This window comes from Micromys minutus (assembly GCF_963924665.1).
Source record: "Micromys minutus genome assembly, chromosome: 8".
Taxonomy (NCBI): domain Eukaryota; kingdom Metazoa; phylum Chordata; class Mammalia; order Rodentia; family Muridae; genus Micromys; species Micromys minutus.
The window spans coordinates 28,792,597-28,811,728 of record NC_137977.1 but is presented as its reverse complement, the minus strand read 5'-3'; the positions used below and the strand labels follow the sequence as shown (position 1 = coordinate 28,811,728).

Sequence of the window (19,132 nt, the reverse complement as noted above, 5' to 3'; positions counted from 1 at the left end):
CAAATCAAAGCCCTGGAATCCCAGTGGCAGGAGCCAGATGGGGTTGCAAATCCTCAGAATGTTTACAGCATGGTGCTGCAGCGTTCACTTGTCTACTGAGCATCTCTATAGGGGGAGATGAGCGTTCCAGAGAGCGTGTGGGAGCATCACTAGGCAAAGAGAAGCATGAAACTTCAGGACTGTGGTTGGGAGGGGTAGAGCAGGGGAAAGGCACATAGTGGGACCTCAATAGTATTGGCAATTATTTAAAAAGCTGTGTGCTAGACATAGCTGTTTTATGATCTTATGTAATCATAACACTAAGTATATTTCATATATATGTAACATTTAATAATTAAAAGGAGAAGTAACCAAAAAGCCCCCAATCTAGAAACATCAAGACATCCCACACTGTGAGGGCCATCTGCAGTTTTGCTTCCTGTTAACTAGTATGTCCCTATCAGTTCTCCTAAAGCCTGCTCCAAAGTGACTGATGAATAAATACCCTTGCTGTCTGCCATACTGTTCCAGCTCCCACCTTACTGGTGTTTGATTTGAAGGGATACCCTGAATTCCACCTCTGCTGTTTTCTATTTGTCAAAGTGTAGATCAGTGGACTGAGGCCTCCTGGGAACATTTTGTTTCTGCTATGGCCCAGGACATAACTCTGGCAGACAGCTTGATCATTTACGATTGCTCTATTTTAAGCAAAATGTCCTTGTGTGATTTATTCCCAATGACACCAACCTGCAGCAAGAATCTTCGGCTCGAACTGGTCCGGTGCTTCCTCCTAAACACATACCCCAAGCAGCTGCCTTTCATAGTCTCGCCAAAAGCTGCTGGATCTGTGAATATTCTCTCTCAACAAAAGGGAAGACTGGAGTCTTTCCTTCCAGGCCACAAACAAGGGAAGCATCTGTGGGGTCTGGGCGGGGGAGATGTGAGGGCATATTGGCTATTCTTCCTGTCCCAACTCCTCATTTCCCAGGGAAGGAGTCCAGAGGTGTGTGACAGGCCTGTGACCAGCAGGGTTGAAAGGATACAGGTAGATGCCTGGAGAGCTCCTTGGGACAAATGACTTCTACACCTGCCAATACCATGTGTGAACAGGAGCTGGAAGACACCCAAGCATTGTTTATGTCTATGGAAGGAACTGTTTGTTGGAGGAGGCAGTCTCGGGGCAGAGGTCGTCTTTACTCAGCCAGCTCCTTTCCTGAGCCAGAGTATGATTGGGAAGAATCCAGGGCTTTCTGGCAGTGTTCTCTTCTTGTGAGTGACCTCATTGGCCCTCTTCTGTATCACAGGGCAACAGTCAGACGTTCAGTAACCAGACATAGGCACTAGCCAATCAGAAGGAAGAAGGGCTTCTTGGCGGAGATCTCCATGTATTTAGCTAGCTGCTGGGTGATGGAGTGGAGGAGAGGATCTGGGGTAAAATCTGGGTGTGTGATGTGGCGAAGCTGCAGAGAGCTTTGAGTGTCTGTAATTCACTTATTAGTACAGAGCTATTTCGATAGTGTAAGAGCTAGTGTGGCCACACTCCTGCTGAATGTCATTTCTGCTCTGTCCCTGACGGAGGGAGATGAATTCCTTTTGCTTTATGTGCTTCTGAGCCACTTGGAGCAGCTTGTTAAAAACTTAGGAGTGCCTGGTCTTCACCTACAGATCACCAAAGATGACTCCCAAGGTTCCAGATTAACAACACTATACTAGACTTGAGAATTCCAGGGCAACTAATCTTTAGTCATTTAGCTTGAAGGAGGGGTTTATGACTTGAGAGATGGAGTCCAAGGTGGGGAGCTGTGCCTAAAGCAAGCATGGATCATGTGCATGGATGGATGGGCCTGTGGAATTGACCAGCTGACAGATTCCTGGCTATTTTATTGAAGCCGCCTTGATCCTGACCCAGCTTTTTTAGGCTACCAAAGCACCTGGTTTAGATGGTCATTTTGAGTTTTCAAGAGCTGCTGAGACTCAGAGTCATTTGGTCTGTTTTCTTGACTCACCAAGTTGACACTTCTTCAAATTCTTCTGTTCCAAGAGATGCTCTTGGAGATGGCTGAAGGGTGGGGATGTGGGTGGACCCATGTAAGAAAGGAAGATGAGCTCTGGTTGTGGCTCACTGTCATCTCTTAGCCATCCTCCCTTTTCCTCCAAACAGATCCTACCATTAACCCCTTTGCTGCTAGGGTCTGAGCTTGAAGCAATGCGGCACTTCGAGGGTCTGTGAGTCTTACCTGGGAAGTTTGTGTGTAACAGGGGAGCATTTTTACTTCAGACTTGGAGTGTTGGGTCCCTGGAATGTTCTACTAAGGAGTAGATTTGTCAGTGGAATTTGGCTTGATTGCTATATTTAAGGTCAATTGCTGAAGCTTTCTGTCTACTTGGAATCCCATTTCTCCGTTGCTCATTCTTTCTGACTCTTGTTCTTCTTTCAGGATTCAGACTGTGTTCTGACCTCAAAGACCAGGCTGTGTGGATTTTTTCCTTTCAACTCTACAGTGCTGGATAGACCTTTAGTTTAAAAATTCCCACCTGAGGTTTTCAAGTTCCTTTTTGTTTTGTTTTGTTTTGAGATAGGGTGTCACTATGTAGCCTTGGGTGGCCTGGAACTTGCTATATAGTCCAGGTTAGTCTTGAACTCATATAGAGCTCCTCCTGCCTCTGCCTCCCCAAGTACTGGGATTAAGGGCCACAATATTCAAGCAAGACAAAACAAACAAAAAACCTTAGCCAAGTCTAGCATTTATAGGCATTCATTAAGCATTGAGTTGCTTTATTGTCTTAGGTAATTCTCACAATAGTTCAGTGAGGCTGGCCCTTTTACCCTATTGATGTGAAAGAATGTCTGCCTTTGAGTAAGATAGCCTTCCCACAAAGTGATAAATGAAGACTTGAATTGTCCAGTAGAGCCTGCTGGCCTTCTCTGCATTTGGAGCAAAAATTGCACTATGTTGCCTTTTGGCAGTTGTGATTCATTCCCTGTTCTGGAGTCAGGGGAGGGCGTTTGGGTTCACACACCACAGTACCCAAATGGGCTACATTATCAAGTAGTTTGGGTTCCCAATCCTTGCCTCAACCAGCTTGTGGCCAGTTTTCAAGGTTCAATTTCCTTGACTCTATAACAGGATCAGTTATAGATGCTCAGTTTTGCAGGAAGTGCACCACTCTTATTGCTGTGTTTAGCTAGCACAGAGGTAAACATCAGACACACAATGGTAGAATAAAGGAACAGAAGGTTCTCGTGAAATCAACTTTTACTTAGAAATATCAGCCCATCCTGTTCAAGCACTCACAAAGCTCTACAAGATACAGGATGCTCTGGGAAGCATTCGGTTCTGTCTGGGAATGGATGAAAGGTTTGGTGCCATGGAGGTGGACATCCTTGGAACTACACTCATTTCTTAGGGAGGACTTCCTGTAGAAATAGTGTACAATGAAAATTTTGTCTCATGCCCCATATTTATTTCCATTTCATAAGCATGCCCCTTGGATGTCTTCTAACGACCTGCTTGATAGCCACAACCATTAAAAAAAAAAATAATGACCTGCTGCCATTGAAAAATGGGCTAAACATTTAGTTGACTCATTATGGTGTATGTCTGCTATACTGGGTATGGAGTGACTTGCTATACTTAGTGAGGATGCCTTTCTCGGGTAAAGGTGAGGCATAGGTACTCATACTTGGACAAATCACAGTATCTTTCTGTTCTTGTGAGTGTCCCATGTCTCCATCTTAATGGCTGTCCTGAGTTCAAGAAGGCAGAGCTGAGCATGCTGACTTTATAACATACACATCTCACAGAAGTGCAGGAACAACATGCTACTGTGGGCTTCACCAGTTCCAAAATTCTGCCACATATGTCGCAGTCTTTGGCAGAATTATGGTTTCATTTTATTCTATTCATGTCTGGAAAAGCCTACAGTTAATTCAGTTTGCCAAGTGTGTGGGTGGGGAAAAGATGCATGTTCACAATCCAGAGACCTGCAAGAACTGTCTGTAGGAAACATCTAATTAGACCTGTCTTTTTTTTTTTTTTAAGCGGCACCCAGCCTTAGTAGCAAACGGCATCTATGCATCAAAGTGTCCGCAGTGATGGACACGTGATGAATGTTAAGTCACAACAATTACACTTAATGAGAACTAATGGGTTGTCCTAGATCATGGCCCTGGCTCTCAGAGCTGCCTCCCACCGCTCCCTCATCCTGTTCACAAGGCTCCCTGGCTGGACCTGCTCCTTCCAGCCCATCTGCATGGAGTCATCTAGTTTTGACCGTTTCTCCACGGCAGACTCTGGTTCTTTCCCCACCTTCTGTCAGTGTAAGCATCACTTCCACCAGACCTGTTTATATTCTTCCACCCTTTCCTTCCTTCCAGCCTCTCCTCATCCAGATTTGTTTCGTGCGTGATTCTTCCTCTGTTTCTCCTATCTCCCTTTTCTTCCCCAACCTTCTCAGTCCACTTCCTTTGGTAGCAGCTTTCCACAGAGGACCACTTTCTGCCCTCCCCCATTGCCTTATAAGGAAAACTAGTTCCCTGTCCCACATGACTAGGAAGCAGGGAGGACAAAATGCCAGGATACAGGCAGAATAGAGATCTAAGCCCAATGCCCATTCCAGGTCCCTTCGAGCACGCTTTGAGAGGAAGGATGAACGTCTATAACACCACACACATCCTTTATCTGCCTTTTCAGCTCTCTGCTTATCTACTGTGTAGAAATATATGGAAAGGATCAGGCCAAAAAGCTTGATGAATGATAGTCTTTGGGCGTTTGGTAGTCAGCATTAGACTGTGGCTTTGTGGGCAGCAAACTCAGAAAGTCACTCTCTTCAGTTTCGGTGGGTTCTCAGAATGTTCAAAGTGTCCATCTCATAAACTCCCCCCTTGTGGCTGGAGTTCTCTCTGGAGTGAAGAAGATATGGCCTCAGCAGATGGCAGAGAATGGTGTAGTGTGATGAGAAGAAAGGGGGGTGATGACTAAGTCAAACAGACCCCGAGAACAATGTCACCACTGTCACACTCTGACTTTTAGGCTACAAAGATGTTTTAGATCAAACACATAGGAAGACAGGCCATTCCAGAATCCTGGAGATACAGGTATTGACATTTTCTTCATTCTTTGGCTTTAAGCAATGGGTTTGGCAGTATTAAACCATAAAGTTTAGAAACATGCTAGGCCGTGGTGCTGCATGCTTTCAATCCCATCTCTAGGGAGGAAGAGGCAGGCAGACCTCTGGGTTCAAGGCCTGCCTGGTTTACAGAGTGAGTTCCAGGACAGCCAGAGCGAAAAAGAAAGGAGAAGGCCAACCTGGAATTCCTGCCTTCCCATTCCTGCAGGTTAAAAATGGATATTAAGGAGACTCAACCTTTTAAAGAACAGTAAGATGTCAGTAGTGGAGGCAGACTGTATTTATATGCAATTGACCTCTCTTGTGACTAAGAAAAGCCACCTGAAGAATCATTTGCTGGGAAATAAGGTCTGTGTGGCTGAAGCAGTAGACACTGGGGGCATGCTCTTGCCAAAGGCTGACTTTCTCCGAAGGTCTGTCTGTTGTCCCGAGTGGCAGCCACTTCGGTGGGCAAATAGAATGGTCATCTCTCCTCCTGAGGAGACTGCTTCAGGCTGGGACCCCTTCAAGGTGGCTGGCTGTTCATGCTTTCCAGAGGCGGGATTAGAGGCAGAGTGTTTGATGGGCGGAGGGCTGTAATTCTGAAATCTCACGGTTTTGACTTGCTGTAAAATAGAAAGAAGAGCAAAGGACCATGGGTAAGATGTGTGCTCTGTCCCCAACCCTCTGATGATAGGGTTTGTGTGGTCTCTCTACAGTTGTCTCCATTCAGAACACCTCATTGATGTGAAGTTCATTCAGCAAGTACTTGTGTCTACTACGAATAATGTAATGTACCCTGTCAGGGGCTGTTGATCTGAGAGTGCGCAAACCTAGATTGCCCACCTGGAAATACACGTTCACTTTCCCCTCTCACCTCTGTTTTTCCTTAAGGTCTATTTCAGGGCCTGGCTTTCCTCATGAGCTCTACTAATGAACCCACTCTGAGGTCTCCATAATCGCCTGAGAAATGCTCATCACAGACATGGTTCCTGAGTGTCTGCTGCTGCCACATAGCCTTGTGCATGTTGACTGACTTCCCTACATGTTAAGACCATAAGATGAATATGCAGACCAGCATTTCCTGTGTCTCTTTAGAAGATGGAAGATTCAGAGCTAGCTGAGGTAGGTAGCACAGGCATTTGGAGGCTGAAGTATGGGACTTGTCAATTCGAGGCCAGCTTGAACTATACAGTGAAAAATCTGTCTCAAAACCAAAATAAAATCTAAAAGCAAACATAGAATCTAAGAGCTGGAACTCTGGGCTTATACCAATTTTGGCAACACCAGGCTGGGCTGAGGAATTGCTCCCTTTTTATTAGACAGTGTCTCCAACTTGCTTCAGGCTCCACCTCACTTTGCTTCCTCTGATGCCTCCTAGGTGGTTATATATCCTGCTCACCAACTGCAGCTGTTTGTTTTAGCTAGCCGCCATTCCAGGGCTTAATAAAGTGTTCTTTCTGTGGCACTGCCTGAGAACTGCTTCTTTGTTCCATCAAATTCTATCGTCCTTTTTTTTTTTTTTTTTGTCTCCAAGCATCCCATGCTTTCTGATTCTCACTGTTTCCCGTGGTATCTTGGGACTTACTAAATGACTTCAGAGTTTGGGGGCTGTGTCTGATGAATGGGGTACTGGACATCTGGGGCATGGAATCCTTTAGATTACGTGAACACCAGAAGCTGGAAGATGTCCTTTTAACCCCTCTGTCAGTCACCATGACTTTTTCCAAATGCATTTCCTTATAAGCTTAGCAGGAAGGCCTGGGCTTTCTTATAGGATACAGATGTCAGCTGTGTGGCTTTAGGCAATGTTGTTTAACTCCCTAAGTCTCTGTCTCCTCATCTAAATGAGGATGAAAAGACTGTTTACCTCAGAGGGTTGTTATCAGGGCGTAAAGAGATTGAACACGTGTAGTACCGTGCACGGTGTCTGTTAGCAGCTTTAATATTCAGTAAAGGCATAATAGGAGGAAACATTATCCCGTTCATTTGTAGGGAATGGGTAATGGTGGAGAAAGTGCTAGTGTGGGGGATGATTGATGGGTGTGGGGGACGCTCAATAAGCTGAAGGTGTGTGATGAACATCACATGATTCCTTTAACGTCACCTTCTCATCACCTCTCTTGCTTCGAGGACCCTGTGGAGCTCCATGTCTTCTAGTAGAAAAATGTCCAGACTAGATGTTAACATGTCTGATGATGGGTGCCACAGAGGTCAAGTTAGCTGTTATAGTAGTAATTTGATGTGACTTTGATGTCACCTAAATTCTCCTGTGTTTCTGCCATCTGATGAAAAAGTATGTGTCAAGCCCTGTGTCAGCACACCACACTCATCTCCAAGCCTATGCATGGCCATTGTTACTATTTACTCAATATTGTTTTGATTTATCTTTATTTTATGTATATGGGTGTTCTCTGTATGCGCATCACGTGTGTGCCTGCAGAGGTCAGAAGAGGGCATTAAATCTCTTGGAACCGGAGTCATGGGTGATTGTGAGTCACCATGAGGGTACTAGGGACTTAATCTAAGTCCTCTATAAGAACAGGAAGTACTCTTAACTTCTGTGTCATCTCTTTAGTCCCAATATTATTATTTCTAAGGATTAGGCAAAAAAAAAAAAATAATGAAAAAATAAAGCCTCAGAACAGTGAAGCATTTTGGCCAGAGCCACCTAACCAGTGTGGCAGTTCAAATGGAGCCATGGTTTGTCCAGGCTGTCTCTGGATCTCAAAAGAAGCATGTATAAAGAGACAGAGAAACATGGCTAGCTAGGAGAAGGCATGCTTGCTGTTACGGGGATAGCGGCCTGCTGTATGTGAGGATTTTGTTGGAGGCTGCCAGTGTGGTTGCCAATGTCCACCAACGTGACAGTCTCGTGGTGTGCAAAGTTAGGAGGCTAAAGGGTCAGGCTCTCAGTGTCACTCTATACCCAATGTCACTAATTCCCAGTCATTTATAACTAATGTCACTAAGTCCCAATGTCACTCACTCCCAGTGTCACCCACTCCCAGTGTCACTCACTCCCAGTGTCACCCACTCCCAGTGTCACTCATTCCCAGTGTCACTCCTGTTGTCAGTCACTCCTATTGTCACTCATTCCCAGTGTCACTCACTCCCATTGTCACTCACTCCTGTTGTCAGTCACTCCCAGTGTCACTCACTCCCATTGTCACTCATTCCCATTGTCACTCATTCCCATTGTCAGTCACTCCTAATGTCACTCATTCCCAGTGTCAGTCACTTTCAGTGTCACTCATTACCAGTGTCACTCATTCCCAGTGTCACTCATTACCAGTGTCACTCAACTCCCAGTGTCACTCATTCCCAGTGTCACTCATTACCAGTGTCACTCATTCCCAGTGTCAGTCACTCCCATTGTCACTCATTCCCATTGTCACTCACTCCCAGTGTCACTCATTCCCAGTGTCACTCATTCCCAGTGTCACTCATTCCCAGTGTCAGTCACTCCCATTGTCACTCATTCCCAGTGTCAGTCACTTTCAGTTTCACTCATTACCAGTGTCACTCACTCCCATTGTCACTCATTACCAGTGTCACTCACTCCCATTGTCACTCATTCCCATTGTCACTCATTCCCATTGTCAGTCACTCCTATTGTCACTCATTCCCAGTGTCAGTCACTTTCAGTGTCACTCATTACCAGTGTCACTCATTCCCAGTGTCACTCATTACCAGTGTCACTCATTACCAGTGTCACTCACTCCCATTGTCACTCATTACCAGTGTCACTCATTCCCATTGTCACTCATTCCCATTGTCAGTCACTCCTATTGTCACTCATTCCCAGTGTCACTCACTCCCAGTGCCAGTCACTCTCATTGTCACTCACTCCTAGTGTCACTCATTCCCAGTGTCACCCACCCCCAGTGTCACTCACTCCCAATGTCACACATTTCCAGTGTCAGTCACCTCCAGTGTCAGTCATTCCCAGTGCCACTCATTCCTACCTTTTCAATGCCATTTTTTGAATTTTCTGGTTTCACGAGGATGGAGGGTGGTGCAGATGCAGGGGGCTTGGGCGGCGGCTCACTCTTGATGGGTGTTTCTTTGCCTTCCCCGATGATGGAATTGCCTGCTGAGTGGATCCTGGTCTTGCATCCTCTGTTGATACAGGATAGGGCAGGCTCCCCAGTGGAAATAGATTTAGACCCTGTCTCCACCATCATTGGTGTTGGGGAAGGGGTCATCCCCTGTGGCTGATAAAACTGGAACTTCTGAGGCCGGATCACCATGGCAGGACTGCACCTGAGGGAGCCCACCATGAAAGTGGGGATTCCTGATTGAACTGGTCTCTGCAGGGATCCATCTGGGGATGACAGAGCAAGTATCAGCAATAGGGTGGATGTAGGCTGTACATTTTGCATGTAGGTTGCAATGTGTCCTGATATTTCAGAATAGATAGATAAATGATTTCCCAATGTGACCGTGCATACTCTCTCCTGGGGTCTTTCAAAGATGACCTATTCTTTATTTGGTGGTATTTGGGATGCTGGCAAAGGGTATCAGCCTAGCTGAATGCTGTGTGAGGTGTCTGAAAGTATATTGCTTCAATTTATGTTCCCCTCTTCTCTCCTGTCCTTTCCTCTCCCCTTCCCTTTTCTCCTTTACTCGTTCTCTAGCCTTTAAAGATGGCCAGAGAAACAGACACAACGTTTCACAGTGAGGAGCAGACACAGAGGCAGACAGGCCAGAGGTGAAGAAAAAGCAAGGAACACAAAAGTAAGCAGACAACGGAGAAGGAAAGCTAAACGGGGGAAACGACTCCTGTCTGCCTGCTGAAGGAATTGCTAATTAAGCAAATGGGTTAGGGCAGCAGCAAAGAACACCACTCATGTTCACTGTCTCTGTTCATTTCCTGCTCTGGGAAGGCTTGGAACCACAGCAGAGTGTGGATTGCATCTTACAAGATACACAAACTTCCAGACAGCACCCAAAGTCACCGAAGCTTACTGGCTATCGTTATTACGTGAAAGACAGCACAGTGCGCTTGCCCTAGCAACACGAAGTCTAACAGTGTGGGTCTGCCCCTCACTGAGACAGTCCTCCTCTGAGTCCTCCCTGAGAGGCTCTAAGGAGGAAGTCCCATCTCTTAGACATAAATCTTATAGGTGACCAAGGGAATGGGAGGTTTTTTGTCTTTGGGGAAAAGATTGGGAGTTACCCTTGCAAAGCATTGTGGGTCATATCTTAAAGGGCCTCCAAACATTTAGAGAACCACATATCATCCACGATGGTTTCTCCTGACATGTCTTGGTCATGTGTAAATCAAAGTTATTTGTGTCTAGCATAGAGGGCCCCAGTCACGGCCACACTCTGTTGTGGTTATAACCGCAGAAGTGAACTTGGACAATGAGCCAGTGTGTCTCAGTTGCTTGCTGCAAGCATGTTGTCACTTCTAAGTTTGACCTTCGCATTTAGACATTCACCTTTTTCACTGTCAACCCCTTGAGTAGCCTGAACCTTTGGGGAGAGTGACAGCTTGACCTGTGCCACCTTGGCAAAAGGGAGAAAGCAAAGTTTCTGAAACCAGAGAAGGCAAAACAGCATCAGGCTAGTGGAGACAAGGGAAATGTGGCTTCTTGCCTGTTTATCTAGTTAGTTTCCAATTTTTAGAAGATTTAATGCTCTCTTATTATGTAGGCATATATCACAAGCAGTCAAAGATCCAGGTCAATCAACACTTACACAGCAATTCAGAAGGAGCGTATTAAAAAGGTGAGCTGTCATAAGCGGAATGTAAGTCTCTGAATATATATAAAAGCCATGTTTCTCAAGAGCTCATTATGTGGTTAGACACAATATTATTATATGTTAAATTTGTCTATTAGTTAAATCTGATGGGGATATAATGCTCATGCTAGATAACATAGGGATGGTGATAAGGTGAGTTTTATTATTTCCATTTTATAAATGAGGAGAATAAAGAGAGTGGTAACTTTTGCAAGGCTATTATGGTGAATTCTAGGGTGCAGTGGGCAGTAGAAAAGAAGGGGCTAAAGGCTGAGGCAGGAGGATACATTGAAGAGGCCACACAACTTGTAAGATGCAAGGACTGGGAAGACTGTTTTCTTTTGTTTTTGATAGATATGTGTATAATATATATTATATGTATAAATATAATGCCATATATATATTCCCTTGTGGCACACTGTCTCTTGTGCAACTTTTATGTCTGCAATGGTGCATCTCATATTTAGACATTTGTTGAGTTTGTAGGAGAGACTGCAGGGATGGTTTGATGGAAGGACGTGCCGCACCACTTGGATGTGACAGAAGGAAACCCTTGATGTCTTGTACAATGAAGTTTCAGGACTTTTTTTTTTTTTTTTGAATCCCCAGAGGAAATGTCAGGGGTTTAGCTTACCGAGATACTAATGACAGGGCGGTGTTGTTGATAGCCCTGTGTGACCCCTGCGCCTTCAGTGGGAATGTCGAGGGGGAGAAAGGAAGTCACAGGGCAGTGCGGGAAGTGTAAATGCCAGGCATCTCTATTAATCTTGAAAACTTTGGACGTGGTGGGATAGGGGTGTGAGCCTTGCTTTTGTATAACCTTTTCAAGAAGACCCCCCCCCTCTGCACACGTTACACAGCACAGTAGAAAACAGGGGCTTTTAGCACTGTTTCTAGCATCTCATCTTTGATCTCCAACCTTTGCCCGTGCAGGGGTGTCCCGAGAACACAGTCAGCAGCAATGTCAGCCTTTGGCTGGTTTTTAATAAAAATCAGCACCACTTGGCTATGATCCAGTTACAAAGTGGACCTCAGATTGGTATCACCCCATTCATCATATATGTCTAAGTGGACCTGGACAGTGGCCGTCAGGTGGTCTGGACTACACTCGATAAGAGCGCTTGTCCCTTAGGACTTCTCCTTTGCAGAGGCTGGGCCCAGAATGAGCACATTGTTCCAGTGGCAAGCTTCCAGTGTGTCCCAGTTGGAAGTGCCATCTTTAGTTCTCGGCATGTGACTCTATATAAGTACTTACTCTTTCTCATGCTGCTCGGCATTTTCCTAAGAGAACCTTGTCCAGAAGTCCCTGGGCCAGGTGTGCTCTTCGGAGGGCTAACTACGGCAGTGGGCACAAAGACAGATTTGAATGGTCCACTTTGCCGGGGATCGCCTTCTGAAAAGCTACCCTGGGAGGACACAGAGGAGGTGGGTAACGCCCATGTGGTGTAGACAGTGGGGCTCCGGGAATCAGGAAAACTGGAAATCTTTTTAGCTGTTGAACTATTTTTTTTTTTTAAAAAAGAGAAGAAACGGAGAAAGAAAATGTTCAGTCAAGAGTCCTCTGTCTTTTTTTTAAAAGTCAGTTTTCTCATATAAATATAGCTTTCTCAACTATCCATCCCCACTCTTTTACCCACAGACCTGGCTAAATTGATCCCACCTCCCTCCTTTAATAACTATGTGGGCTCTGACAGCAAGGAAGGGGTCACAAGGTCTGGTAAAACTTGTACACCCAGACTTCATTCTTTCGTGTGGCCCTGATATCCCCTCAATCCACATCCCTTCAGCCTGGTTCAGGGCACAGATCTTAACACGTGTTCACTGCTCTTTGCTTATTCTGTTTATTGAGACTTTGTTTATCTAGTAGCTTTTCCACTAGATACTGAACACTTTGAAAAGTGATGTTTTCTAAGGCTTATTTTATAGCTTCTGTATTCTGTATGGACTGCTGATTAATGTGTTTGTCCACTGGCTGACATTATTGATTTCAGAACTCCCTTCTAGTCATTTTGGTTAATATGTACTGAGTGCTTACACTGGCCAGGTACCTCACCCATATAAGTGTGAGTTTCTCATAATGGTTTTCTGCAGAAGCACAGGTATGGTCGTGTCTTTAGAGATGTAGAGATTAAACAGAGTATATAGGAGTGGAGAAAGCTCAGTTGGTAATGTGCTTGGTGTGAAACCATGAGGACCCAAGTTCAGTCTCCATCATCTACATACAGAATAGCCAGTAGTGGTGGTATCATGTAATCCCATTTCAGGGAGGCAGAGACAGGCAGATTCTTGGAGCTTGCTGGCTAGACAGCTTACCCTAGTTGTTGAGTTCTAGGTCCCAGTGAGAGACCTTGGCTCAAAAGACACAGTGGATGATTCCAGAGGAATGGCACTTGAAGTTGACCTCTGGCCCCTATACCTACTTACATATAAATGTGGCTTCTTACATACACATACACACACACATACACATATATTCACAACATACACACACACAGAGACATAGAAAGACAGAGACAGAAATATACACAGACTGACAGACACACACACAGACAGATAGATACAGAGACCGAGAGACAGAGACTCATGTTTACTTGTCCAAGCAATTACCAAACTGGAGGTTTGAAACCAGGTCTAAGCCAGCTCCCTGCCCCACTTCTGAACTATACCAGCTCCAGGGCTAGTTAGAGAAGCAGAGAAAAATTTTTTTTTCACCTGAAATAATTTAAGATGGCTGGTAGCACTGAAGTGACTTCATAAGATATTATCACTTTAGTCTTAGGCTGTGATATCATGAACAAGATTAAGGTTTTATAAGTAGTAAGCTCATGGACAGTTTCCAGTCTGAAACCCAGTGGAGTGTGTAACAGTAGCTTGATATCCCTTCCTCTTCCTCTCCTTCATCCAGACCTGGCATCCTGCCTCCCATGTGCATTTTACCAATCAGACCATCACTCTGTTAATGAAATAGCCTCTTATAATACCACAGAAATAAAGAACTCCACCAGGGCCCTAGTGTAGAAAGCCCTCCTGGTGTCCTGCTACCCAGCTGCCTCCATGGTTTTTTTTAGGCTGTTTTTCCTTGCTCTTTCTCATCCTCTTTTCCACTGTTCAACTCAGCTCATTATAGAGCACAACGTATATTCTAGTAACAAGCGAGGGCCTTATGAAGGTAGGCTAGCTATTGCTTAACTGTGCCCAATGCTACTAAAGAAGCATAGGCTGCCACATGCGCTAGAAACTGATGCCGGCTGCAAGGGACCTTCTATGCAGTACTGTCAACCTGCTCTGGTCTCCATGGAGTGGTCAATGAAGAATGGAGTAGTTCATCAGTGAGAAAAACTAGACTACATTCTTGAGATGTGGCCTGGGCACTAAAGAAGATCTCCAGAAATTTGCTGACACCTCAGAGTGCAGCTGACTGTCTTTTGAACAAGAGGCTACTAGGAATTGCTTGCTGCAAAGTGCATAAGCAATAGGCAAGATGAGTTTTCAAATTGTCTCCCAGCAGAAGCAAGGACAGAATGCAGCTAATTAGGCTCAAGTCGGTCTTATTTTACTAGTCCCTTCTCTGAGTGATGCTTTATGGCACTAACTATAAACTCATCACTGGGCTTGATTCCAGGAACTCCTGAATTGTGATTTTCCCACCCAGTGCTGGCTCCTTCTATGTCTTTTGGCAAAAAACTTACCCTTTACCTAGTGTTTTCTTCCAACATCAAAGCACTTTGCTAACATGTATTAATTACTCCCCAGGAAACCCCAAACTTGAAGACATTATGATCCTTGTTTTTCAGAGGAGACTAGAAGACATTTTGGGCTTAAGTGGGAGAAGTGGATATTCTGGTTTGCTCTGCCAACAGGTCCCTGTGTCCTTTTCTCTCGTTAATATTAGAGCTTATCCTATTTTCAAAGTGGGCATTTCACACAGCAGTTCTGTTGGGCTTGCCTCTGAAGCAGCCTCCTGCTAAGGAGAAAGGTTGACCCTTGGCCAACTTTGTAGTGTGTGTGTGGAGAATGAAAGGCCAGGCAGTGACGGTCCCTTGCCACTTTTCTCCACTCATAAGGCACAAGACAGGCATATATGTCTATGAAGGCTATAGTAAAGAACCATCCTGCATAATTACATGGAAGGAAATTTATTGGAGGATGGGAGCCAGGTGGAAAGGACCTGGGGACAGGATTTGAGTGGGCACCTGAAGATTCAGTTGTGGAGTTGACCCCGGAGTATTGATGTTATTTACTGGTCTCAACATAGTAATCTTCACCTTTTTGCATTCGTTTCTCCCTGGTTCCAGTTTCAAAGTCAGAAGTAGGACTGTCAGATTGGCCAAACTAAACTGCCATGGTGGCACATACCTGCAATCCCAGCACTAGGGAGATGGAAGGAGGAGGATGAGTGTCTTAGGGTTTCTATTCCTGTGAAGAGGTACCATGACCATAGCAACTCTTACAAAGAAAAACATCTCATTGGTGCTGGCTTACAGCTTCAGAGGTTTAGTCCATTATTGTCATGGCAGGAAGCATGACAGTGCAGAGGGAGACATGGTGCTGGAGAAGAATTTGAGAGTTCCATATCTGGATCCTCAGGTAGCAGGAGGAGAGAGATATTGATCCTAGCTTGAGCATTTGAAACCTCAAAGCCCACCCCGAGTGACACACTTCCTCCAATAAGGCCACACCTACTTCAACAATGCCACACCTTCTAATAATGACATTCTCTATAAGCCTATTGGGGACCATTTTCATTCCAACCACCACAATAAGAATCTCAAGATGAGCTACATCTATACAATACCAAGGCCAGTCTAGGCAACACGAGACCCTGTCTCATGCACCAACCACCTCCAGGAAAGGAAAACTAGTTCTGGATGGATTGGGAAAGTTGAGGATTACCACCTACTGAGACCACTCAGGAAAAAGAGGCAAGTGGATGCTGGTGCTGTTATGAAGGGGTGGACAGATGGATGCAATGACAGCTGCCTTGTAAACCTGAGCCTGCTTATATCTTCAGGGTCTGGGAGGAGGAGAAGTTTCATGGAAGCAGAGATTTAGCTGTGTTAATAGGTGCTAGATATCTTGGTAGCTGGTGTAGATATTTTTTCAGTATGAGTAGTTAAAATGTCCCACTTACTGAATCTTAAATAGAAACCTTGTCATTTTGGTCATTTTTTTTTAAAGTCTTGCTATGTAGCCCTGCCTGGTTTGATATTCACTAAATAGCTTAGCCTAGTCTCACACTCATGCCGATCCTCTTATCTTAGCTTCCCTGAATGCTGGGATTACAGGCATGTGTCACAATGCCCAGCTCTGGTCAGTTCTTATCTACAGTTAATCCCTAAACTTTGTCTCTCAGTTTGTAGGGCATGATGCTATAAGAGCAAAGGTGTCAGAGCCCAGGGGGCATCTCACATCTCTGAGCCATGGCTGATAGCCTTATACACCAAAGGCATTGAAAACACCACAGAGCCAGCGTTGTAAATAGGAAACAGACAAAGGAGGCAGAAGTAGCAGAAGGGAGTTTTGCATGTGTTAGCTAATCTACCCAGCTCTCATGTAGCGTTTGATAATAGCAGGGCCAAACCCGACAATGGACAATATTTTTTTCAGTCCCGAGAAATGGGAGGATGAATCTTAAAATAATGGAAGTGTGGATATAAATAAGGGTCAGCTGTACCCGGATGGACAAATTTGGCATATATCATCTACCTCTAAGCTTAGTGGAGATGGGAGATTTCTTCGTATGAGAAATATCAAGGAAGCAACACTTGGGTCCTCCCTAACTTTATAGCATTTAGGGACAAAGGTGCTCATTCTTGAGAATGCCACTTCCCCATGAGAAAACTATGTCCCAGCCTTAGGATCTCACTATCTGCTAATGTTCTATTTCTGTGGACTTTGAGGTCAGTTTGTGGTGCTAGAACCTCTCGACTGTCTGGGCATGCCCCCATTTCAGAGGGTTGAGCACAGATATGCATGACCTACTAGAGGACACTGGATACCTAAGAGAAGACCAAGGAGGGAGATTGGAAGAGGGAGCATTGAGAAGCTAGAGTCCCACATACACAGGGTGGCCACACATCCCTGGAAACCAAGACTTTCCACAGTTTATACTTCCTCAAAAATATTCATATATGATGGTAAACATATGACCACTCTTGTTCATACTAATACCTTGATGATCCATTTTGGGCTCTGGGCTAACCCTGGTGTATAAGCAGAGATGTTGGCAGTCAGCATGGACTACTTAGGTCAGAGCCCATAGAAGAAAATGTTCACAGGTCAGGATAGGCACCTTCCCTTGTCCATCATCAACCCTTCGTTGTTACTTCACATTATTTTTAATACCTTTTAGCCTTGGTTCATCTTATCAAACTCTGCCATCCATGACAGCTGTTGTCATCACCTTACCCTCTAGGTCTGTCTCTCCTCTTATTCTTTGAGGAATTTTGCTTCTGGCTTCCTATTAGTCTCCTGACCTCTCATCAAACCAAAATGATCTCATCTAATCTCATGGCTTTAGTAAGCATCACAAGACCAGGACTCTCCCTTTGATGCTTGACATATACTCAGTGGCTCGCTAGCACCTTTACTTGTGTTACTAATAGGCACCTCACAATCTGCTGTGAAGTGAGTGCTTGCCCACAGCTCAAGCCCATCTGCTAACGTTTTCATCATTGGCATCCTAATAAAGCAGATGCTCTCTCTATTGGTTAAGCAGAGGAAAAAACTTACACTCACCTTATATCCTCTATCCCTTCATACCTAGTAGTTAATGTCAGAGAAGCCCTGATGCCTCTAGCTTTAATGTATTTGTGGAATCTACAGCTTCCAATTACTGCCCCATATGCTGACTACATGATGACTTACCCTCACGGTAGGGTTTGTATGGTATTCTCTTAGCTAGATTTTTCTGGCTCTACCCTTCTCTACAGTTTATTCTCAACCCAGAAAACAGAGAGATTATGGTTAAACATAGGTTAGATCATATTGCTCTTCTGCTCAAAAACTCTGCTGTGGAGTTAAAACCAAACCCTTCATTATGACTTAAGAATTCTAGATGAGTTGGCCCCATTTACCATTCTGACCTCATCTTCAATTGGCCTACCCAACATTTGCTCTAACCCAGTCTAGTTGATTTTCATGGCAGGTACATTCCTACCCCAGGCCCTTTGAACTTGCTGTTCCTGTGGCCTGGAATGTTCTCTCCACAATAATCCTCACACACAGATGTGTGTGTGTGTGTGTGTGTGTGTGTGTGTGTGTGTGTGTGTGTGTGTGTGAGAGAGAGAGAGAGAGAGAGAGAGAGAGAGAGAGAGAGCAGGAAAGGTATGATATCTGACATATAGTGATCACTAAGAGACTGGAGAGATGGCTCAAGAGTTAAAAGTACTTGTTCTTGCAGAAGCCCAGAGTCTGGTTCCTAGCGCTTATATGGTGGTTCACAAGCATCTGTAACTCCAGCTTCAGGAGATCTACTGCCGTCTTCTGGTCTCTGAGGGCATCAGACTGGCACACAGCACACACACACACACACACACACACACACACACACACACACAAACACGCAGGCAAAAATATAGTCACTAGATCTTTAAAATAGTCAATAAATAAAGAGATGAAAGTATCAGTTACACAGTTTGCTATTCTTCAAACAAATTCTAGTGATCTTACAAAGAAAAGAATAGTTATAATGTCTTATCCCAACTCCCCCTCAGTCTCTCTCTCTCTGTGTACCTGGCCAGCCAGCTGTGTAAAGGAAAATCTACACATTAGAAAACGTAGTCCTCTTTGAACCCAAGTCATCTAAGTTGTATCCCCACTCTTGTCTGCTGCCAGTCATGGCCTCTGTCTAGCTCCAGGCACACAGGTCACTCACATCCTTTGTTTTCTACAGGTTAAAGCAGCCTGCGTCATCAGTGTCTCTAATGCTGCCGTTCCCTTTCTCACCATTGTTGCCCTCCTCTGGACACAGGGCCCCACCTAAAGGATGGTCTGCCAAATTGTCTCATAAAGTCTGCCACTCTCCAGGGTTTTGACCCTCTGACATGTCACAAAGACAGGGTTTGACATGTGACAAGGGCCTCATTACCTCATGGCTGGGCAGGATATGGTGAAGGTAGGAGTCACTGCAATAGATTTGAGGTTTGAATAAATTTATGGGCACAGTGTGAAGAGGTGGAGCAAACTGCTGGTCAGTGGCATTGATTAGGTATGTCACTGGGAGAGCTGGAGGAAAGGGCTCCTTCAGGGTAACTGGTCTTTCACCCGGGCATGGTGGGACATGTATGGGTCT

The 19,132-nt window shown here is 44.9% G+C and overlaps 1 protein-coding gene across 1 annotated transcript in view; it reads right to left on the bottom strand.

The window, feature by feature from the left end:
* Positions 1-3,226: 3,226 nt before the first annotated feature.
* SH3RF2 (SH3 domain containing ring finger 2) overlaps positions 3,227-19,132 on the bottom strand; it is a gene marked incomplete at its 5' end in the record, with an annotated part of 58,722 nt that continues 42,816 nt past the window's right edge. The window contains 3 exons of the mRNA XM_080920102.1: positions 3,227-5,714; positions 9,057-9,415; positions 12,095-12,339. Of these exons, the coding sequence (XP_080776228.1) occupies positions 5,439-5,714; positions 9,057-9,415; positions 12,095-12,339 (880 nt within the window). The 3' untranslated portion in view covers positions 3,227-5,438. The remainder of the gene's footprint in view (positions 5,715-9,056; positions 9,416-12,094; positions 12,340-19,132) is intronic.